Source organism: Amyelois transitella, chromosome 12 (assembly GCF_032362555.1).
Source record: "Amyelois transitella isolate CPQ chromosome 12, ilAmyTran1.1, whole genome shotgun sequence".
NCBI lineage: Eukaryota > Metazoa > Arthropoda > Insecta > Lepidoptera > Pyralidae > Amyelois > Amyelois transitella.
The window spans coordinates 8,665,958-8,674,138 of NC_083515.1; the positions used below are offsets into that span (position 1 = coordinate 8,665,958).

Genomic DNA, 8,181 nt, shown 5'->3' on the forward strand with positions numbered 1-8,181 from the left:
AGCTTGAGGAAGCACTGTTAGGTATAAATTACTATACCTACTCGCGATTTAATTTGGTTTTATTTGTTGAGTTTGGACACTCTTTGAATAAGTATAATCTTTTCATTAGGTTTTGTTCATTTATCTCTCTAAAAATAAAGCTGCATCGTAATTGCAAGTTAAAAAAGTAAAAGTAACAGGAGACACGTGCGCTGGTGGAGCAGCCCCCGTGCCCACTCCGCAGCCCTCGGCCGCGGAGAATCTCGCGCATGCGTGCGCTACCGCGCATTGCACTCGCGCACTCCGCCATTCATTCTCGCCCATATTTTCGCCTCTGACGACCAAATAAAACGCTATGAAAAGTGGCCACACCTGCTAAAATAAGGTAAGCATCCCCAAAAAGTCCTATTTCGATCGCTTTCTCCCGCTGTGGACCGTTGCGACGCGTGGTTGAGAGTTGTGGTGTGGGAGACCGGGCCGGTAAAAATAGAGCGCTAGAAATGTGGCGACGACTGGGGTGAGGCAATGGCGGGGGTTGAGTGATCGCCCCTTGGGCCGCGCACCCTTTGATTCACTTGCCACTCTCGCCGCTCACACCTAGTCACCGGCTCAGCCCACGTTTCCTTCCGCGCCCTTCGACGGACGGTCTAGCCTTCAAATGTGGGTCAAGACTTCTGGTGCGCCGCCAATGTCTTCCGGGATACACCAAGGCATAAGTACGCACTTTAAATGTTTAACCGTTACCTACTTTGATGATTAAAAATGTACATTTGTTTAACAATCGGTTGATGATTCTCTTATGAATCCTTTCTTCGTACTTCAACTGAACGCCGTTGTTTCAGTGATACAATATGAACTTTACTCCGTTCACGGGCCACATCCCCACGGCCGCTGCCATCCCCACCATCCACCAGTTCGCCGCAAAGTTTGGGTATGAAGGTGCTAACACTGGAGTTGTCCAAGAGACGCGTTACCAGAACTCGGGGTCAAGTAGTGGGGTGCAGTTTGCGGTGGCCCCCGCTGCGGGGGTCACGGTGGACGGCGTGAAGTTCAGGCAGGCGGAGAGTGTGGTGGTGGTTAGTGCTGCCCAGCCTGGCACTGTCACGTTGACTGGGATCGCGCCTATTCACACAGGTAAGTTTTCATGCCGTGTGGTTCCCGGCACTAATACAAAAAATTAATAGGTCCCCTCGCATCTCTTTTCCCTGGATGTCGTGAAAGGCGACTAAGAGATAGGCTTGTAAACTTCTTTTGGGCGATAGCAACTAGCAACCTGTCAATTTTTGAATCTCAATTATATTATTAACCCAAACAGCTGAATGTGGCCTTTTCAAGACTGTTGGCTCTGTCCACCCCGCAAGGGATATAGACGTGATTGTATGTATGTATGTAAATTTTCTTAGAACAACATGGAGAACGAGTCACCGTACTTGTACATTTCATCTGTACATAACGTCTGATCTCTCTCTCTTATTTTTAATTGATTTTTAGTTAATACTGACCTTTTTATAACTTTTACAAAATTACTTTTACTTTACAACTAGCTATTGGTCGCGACTTCGTACTAGCTTCCACAAATTTGTCCAGTCTTAGTTACACAAAAGATAAAGTTTCATCAAAATCCGTAGTGTTTACGTAAAAGAATAACTAACATAGCCTTATATACTTTTGTATTTAAAATATTAGTGGGATTTATTCAACTGAAAAACGACCGCAAATTAAGTAGATATCATTGCAATGCATACCAATGTTTGCGAAGTTATTAAGACTTGCGGAACCATAGCTTTCGGGTCCCGTGGGAACATAAACTTACACATTTTGACAATATCATCAAAACCGGTCAAGTAATTTTTGGTAATTCCTGACTAGTGACCCGCCCCGGCCTCGCACGTGTAGCATTTATACATATGTACCTTCCTCTTGAATCACTATCTATTAAAAATGCTACATCAAAATCTGTTGTGTAGTTTTTAAGACCACAGACAAGGGAGTGACTGAGCTTTATATGTACTTATGTGTGACAAACAAAAATACAAATCTTTTCTCTTTATAATATGAGTATAATCACTTTTTTACAGAGAAAAGATATGAATGAAGGACGCTCCACCAAAAACGAAATATCTTAAATATAGGTATAGACACCACCATCTCACATACATATATATCTACTCAAATTTTCACAGTGAACACTGGCGTGAAATACCAAACTATATCCGCCTCATCATCAGTGAACCTCAACAACATTACGTACGGGGGTCAGAGCTACGTCCAGGAAGTCCAGCTGAAAGAGCAGAGAACTGACAAGCGGGAGTACCGAGAGGAGCTGCATCATGACCTGGTCACCGTCATGCAGCAGCACCAAGGTCAGCATTTGAATCATCACCTTCCACCTTTTGACCAGGATCCTGGATGGGTAAGTCAGGTTTTCACACGAGGTGACATCTCCGCAGCCTTTGCCCCTAACCCATATTGGAATAAGGTTAGTTATTTTTGATGACACCCATGGATATGGTCCTAAAACAATATAATTTATAAATTAGTTAATAAAATGACAGAATGATAACTTACATGAACATTTAGTTTTGATTTTGACGCCTTAAATGTTTTATATACCTAATATATATACAAAATATGACGGAAAAGTTAATTCACCTACCTGCAAAACAATTTAATTATGCGAACAAAATAACTAAGTTGTGACGGCGCAACTTGTATCATTTTGTATTAGGCGTTTTGGACTCGCCCAATAATGTTATAAGTTTATTATAAGTCGTTATAAGTCAGTCAGTTTTTTGTTTATTGATGCGATTATTGATCCAATGTTTCATTTGTTGTAAAAAATATTTTTAACACAAAAATTAACAACATGACTTTTTTAAGTGCCTGGTACCACACGATTTGAATATGATACAAAAATTGGGTCATTTGAACCTACATGTCCGCCTAACCAGTCAGTTTAAAATTAGTTTTTTGCTAACTGACTTTGTATTGATGACGGTAAACGCGTGAGAAACCTATACAATTCAGACAACTAGACATACCTACCTACACAAAAAATTTTGGTATTCAGACGAAAGCTTTCCTTCTTTTCAAGGTAAATGTGAACTTGCTGTATTTTGTTGTGGTGGTAGGTATAAAGTTATTGTATTTTTGTAAGCAGTGACGCAAGCGCCGCTCCAGCAAGGCACGCAGCAGCTGCTGGTGGTGCTGCACGAGCCGAAGGAGGCCGCGGCTCTAGCCCGCGTCATCAAGCAGGAGTCGAGCCAACGTTCCGAGCGAGCCGCGGCTACCGCGCCAGCAGAGTTTATCAGTAAGTTTAACAGCTGCCTACAATTTCTTCTGGGTTAAGGGTGAGAAACCCGCTTCAAAACTTGCGCGGAAATACTTTGCTCAGCGGCAAATAAGTTGATGAAATGTTTGTTTGTAATATCTTCATTGCAAAGAAGACCTATGAAACATACACGCCGAATTTCTTCCTACGCCAAGTTAGTGATTTCGGCTGCGTTATACCATCATAAGGTCCAGTAGTTTCGAGAGTCTACAAGTAAAATATAAATATTTTCTCTTAATAACGTTAGCTACGGATTTGATTCAGGTATCGGTGACGTAACGGATAGTTCGACATGGCAATCCCTTGGCGGCGGCGTGGCGGACTACCTCTCAGCTTTGCCACTGCCCCTGCATCACCTGCTGAAGTACTCCACTCCCGTCACCCTGGAGAAGAGAGAGGAGCAGCCCACCATCGTCACCGCGGTACCAGCTAACGCGCTGCCGTCTATATCAACCTTACCTACGGTAAATGGAATAAATATAGATATATATATATATACGGTTACGTAAATGTGTGTAACCTGTCATTTATACAATTCCTAAGAAATGTGTAGAATGCCTTGAACAACCAGACAATGCATGTAATATTATTTATTTCACGCTTTGTCATTGTGTATAATGCAAATTAATTTTATTCTGACTTATTCTTACTTTCCTCGTAGTCTTAAACTAATTGTGTTGTCACAAGTTAACCAAACAAACAACCGTCACACTCATGTTTTGTAGGTTTTTAAATGCAGTAAAATTTGTAGGTTTTATTGAGAGACTCAATAAAAAAATCAATAAATCTCAATCATAAAATATATCACAAGTTTCCTTTTGCGATATTTTTTTATAGAAGTTTTACTAAGTACATGAATATGCCTTTTACGCACTCAATGGGAAAGATTTGCGAGTGGTCCCTTAATCATGTTCCTGAAACCAAACGGCATAACAAAGTTGTATAAACCCAATAACGACATTTCAATTTCAGATGCCCGCCAACGCAGTGAACAGCGTGGTGGTTCAAACATCCTCCGTAGTTAATCAGCCGGTGAACGGGAACGCAGTCGCGCCTAAAAAGAAGAAGAAGAAGAAAACAATCAAGGAGAAGAAACCGCGGCCCAAGCCGGGCGAGATACGGCTCACCACTGCTTTAGGTGAAATATCACAAATCCTACCTGCTAATATTATAAATGCGAAAGTTTGTATGTCAGGATGTTAGATGGATGTTTGTTACTCTTTCACGCAAAAACTACTGAACCAATTACGATGAAATTTGGTATGTAGGTAGCTGAAGACCCAGAATAACATATACCTAGGCTATTTTTTATCCCGGAGTTCCCGCGTGATTGATTGACGACGTCGCGGGCGGCCTCTTGTATATTATAAACTAGGCTACTAAGGGATAGGCTTATAAATTTGGGATTCTTCTTATAGGCTATGTAGGCTAGCAACCTGTCACTATTTGAATCTTAATTCTACCATTAAGCTTAACAGCTACACGTGGCCTGCCAGTCTGTCAAGACTGCTGGCTCTGTCTACACCGCAAGGGATGTAGATATGATTATATGAATGAATGAATTAATATTATAAATGCGAAATAAGTCTTATTTCTTGTTGTCTCTCTCTCTGTCTTATCTACTGACAAAAACATCTCTTGAAATTTTGCCTAGGTATATATAATTAGAAGTATGAAGAAGGACATACTTTTCATTCCGGGAAAAAAACTATAGTTCCCTTGGGATTTTGCAAAATCCCTGTATACTAAGTAGATAAAGTCGCGCGGATAAAAGCTAGTAATAAATACATTTAAAATATTTTGCTAACAGATGGCAGCACCCTGTATTGCTGTCCCGAGTGCCACATGGCGTATCCAGAACGCGGTCTGCTGGAACAACATTTGGTGGGTCACACCATGGAAAGAAGGTGAGCCGTGTGATTCTAGTGAGCTCCATAGACAGATAGAATCCCTTTATTGCAAATAAATTATGCCATGAGATTCCGGCACGTATAGGAAAATAATAGAATCACTCCATCTTTTTCCCTTGGATGTTGTAAAAGGCGACTAAGGGATATGCATATAAACATGAATTCACGTCTATTCGCTTGCGGGGTAGAGAGAGCCAACAGTCTTGAAAAGACCTAAACGCCACGTTCAGCTGTATGACTAAATGGTGGAAATGTGATTCAAATAGTGACAGTCCATCACCTACAAAAATCCCAAGATTTTCCTTGTTGAAGTCCTATTCTAAAATGTCGGAAACTGTACGGCACAAAAATTTTTCGAATTTTTCGAAATCAATTAAGTATATATTTTTTCTTTATCCTCCAGATTCATTTGCGACATCTGCAACGCGGCTCTCAAACGGAAAGACCACCTGACCCGACACAAACAGTCGCACAACCCGGAGCGGCCGCACGTGTGCTCCGTCTGTCTGAAGGCATTCAAACGCAAGGAGCAGCTCACATTGCACTTCGTCATCCACTCCGGGGAGAAGCGGCACGTGTGCAACGAGTGCGGGAAAGGTCAGTTGTTTTGTTACGTACATACATACATACATATGATCACGTCTTTATCCCTTACGGGGTAGACAGAGCCAACAGTCTTGAAAGACTGATAGGCCACGTTCAGCTGTTTGGCTTAATTATAGAATTGAGATTCAAATAGTGACGGGTTGCTAGCCCATCGCCTAAAAGAAGAATCCCAAGTTTATAAGGGGAAATGGGAACGAGATGGAGTGGTCCTATTCTTTTTTTTATTGGTACCGGGAACCACACGGCACGGTTTTGTTACGAGTGTGGGAAAAGGGTCAGTTGTGTGACGGTTAGGGAAAAGGTCAGTTGTTTTGTAACGACAGGTAAGTTGTTTTGTGACGAGTGTAGGAAAAGGGTCAGTTGTTTTGTGACGAGTGTAGGAAAAGGGTCAGTTGTTTTGTGACGAGTGTGGGAAAGGGTCAGTTCTGTGATATGTCATGAATGAGACAGTGAAGGTAAGGCGAGAAAAAAATGACACTTTACAAGCGACATTAGTTTCCTCTGCAAACGAGGTTATGGGTTATGACAGAAGTGTCCCCATGTAATTCTCACTCCTGAATAGTGGTCCTTAATGACCACCAAGAAACGATGACGCCAGGACGATGATGATGACATATTCACATCTTTATCCTTTGCAAGGTAGACGGAGCCTAGATTCACAGACTTAAAGGCAAAGTTTAGCCGAATGGCTGCCTAGAGAGAGTGACGAGTAGATCCTATCCTGCTTGAGTGACTTACAATCAGCGCTGGAAGACTATTTTTATTTGATTTCATTCATTCACTTCGATTCAGTGTCACTTTGTTTTGGTAAGGTGGTATGAATATAACGCGATAATTTTAGGTTCCTTAACTGAATTGCTCTGCATTTGAATCGTTTTTTAATATTTGATGGTAGTTCTACAGTGCAATTTATTACTCTGCACTAACTGTCCAACATGATGTCGTGTGTAAAAAAACCGGCAAATTTAGATAAACATTGTTATTCCAGGTTTTTACCGCAAAGACCACCTGCGCAAGCACACTCGCTCGCACATCGCGAGGCGGGTCAAAGCCGAGCTGTCGGGCCTCGGCGCGCGCGCAGAGGTCAGTGACCCCGACCCGGCGCCCGACGCCACGTGACCGGACGACGACAAGACCGACCTCGTCACGCTCATCGCCGCCGCCAAAGACGCCTTCTGACTCCAAGCCCAGGGAGAGTAAATGTAACCTCTCCCGTTTGTTCGATAGTTTTATAAGTCACAAGAGTACTCCTGGGAAACTAGAATTTCGGGAAATCCAGACCAGACTAGAAAATGAACCTACATGCCATATTTCAAATGTGCAGACTCAGCGGTTTTGGCTACATTAATATGTCAGTCAGTATTCTCTTTTATATATTAAGCTTATCATAACTCTTAGAAGTTACTTTTCCCAGAATTTTGATGATTATATCCCCTGCGGGTTAGACATAGCCAATAGTCTTGAAAAGAGTGAAAGGCCTCGTTCAACTTCATAACTAAATGATGGAATTGAGATTCAAATAGTGACAAGTCGTTAGCCCAACACCTACAAGAATTTTAAGTTTATTAACCTTTCCCTAAGTCGCCTTCTACGAATTCAAAGTTACATAGGTGACGCACGTAGTTGAGACATTTGTCTAGAAACTTATGACAATGTTTTTTTCCATTTAGTTAAAGAATAAAAAAACACTTTAACCTGAATCATCATATAAGGGTTGCAAGTAAACTGTATAAAGAACTTGTGGAACAAATTGTTTTGATTTCATTAAGGTGTTAAGGTGTCGCCCGCGCAATTTATTCAGTGAATAGCTTTCTTTATGTGACTTTTCTATTTGGTTGCGGTTACTTTTCGAACATTAATGGGCAGGATGTAACCAATACAAACAGCAACACGGCGAGTGCATTCGATGCAATTTTGTTTGTGATAAGTTGCGGTAACCAAGTTGCAAAGTTAATGTTTATCTGATAAATTTTATTATAATTGTTATTGTAAATTGTTAGCGATTTCGAAAAGCTTTATTTATTTATACTCGTATGCGTTCACAACTTCATTGTTAAAAAAAAATATTTGAGTTGATTTATTATATTTTTGAACCTACGTGATTAAAATGTACCTTTATTAATGTAAATTTAAAACATTATTTTAGATAGATGATATTATGTAGTGTGATGTAAAATAATTTTATTAGATTAGGATATGTATTTTTCCAGTCTATCAAAATTTATCGAATTTTGATGTTAAAGTGCTCTAAAATTAGGTACTATAAATAGAATAAAGTACAAAACATAAGTATATTAAGATGATTCAGCAAAAGTAAATCTTTTTCATAGAAAAGTTTATTTTACAATTCCCCGA

General features: G+C 40.7%; 1 protein-coding gene across 1 annotated transcript; it reads left to right on the forward strand.

The window, feature by feature from the left end:
• The first annotated feature begins 830 nt into the window (after nt 1–830).
• On the forward strand, nt 831–7,911 carry LOC106142438 (chorion transcription factor Cf2). Its single transcript, XM_060946998.1, has 8 exons — nt 831–1,113; nt 2,163–2,342; nt 3,140–3,289; nt 3,575–3,774; nt 4,283–4,448; nt 5,121–5,217; nt 5,624–5,817; nt 6,815–7,911. Exons 1-8 carry the CDS (start codon nt 831–833, stop codon nt 6,943–6,945), a joined length of 1,401 nt encoding a protein of 466 aa, XP_060802981.1. The 3' UTR covers nt 6,946–7,911.
• Nucleotides 7,912–8,181: the final 270 nt, after the last annotated feature.

What these genes read in the sequence shown, in the direction of transcription:
- LOC106142438 (XM_060946998.1), top strand. Translation starts at nt 831, where the DNA reads ATGAACTTTACTCCGTTCACGGGCCACATCCCCACGGCCGCTGCCATC. An exon ending in CGTCATGCAGCAGCACCAAG is followed by an intron (nt 2,343 to 3,139) that starts GTCAGCATTTGA and finishes TTTTGTAAGCAG; the next exon opens with TGACGCAAGCGCCGCTCCAG. An exon ending in ACGGCTCACCACTGCTTTAG is followed by an intron (nt 4,449 to 5,120) that starts GTGAAATATCAC and finishes TTTTGCTAACAG; the next exon opens with ATGGCAGCACCCTGTATTGC.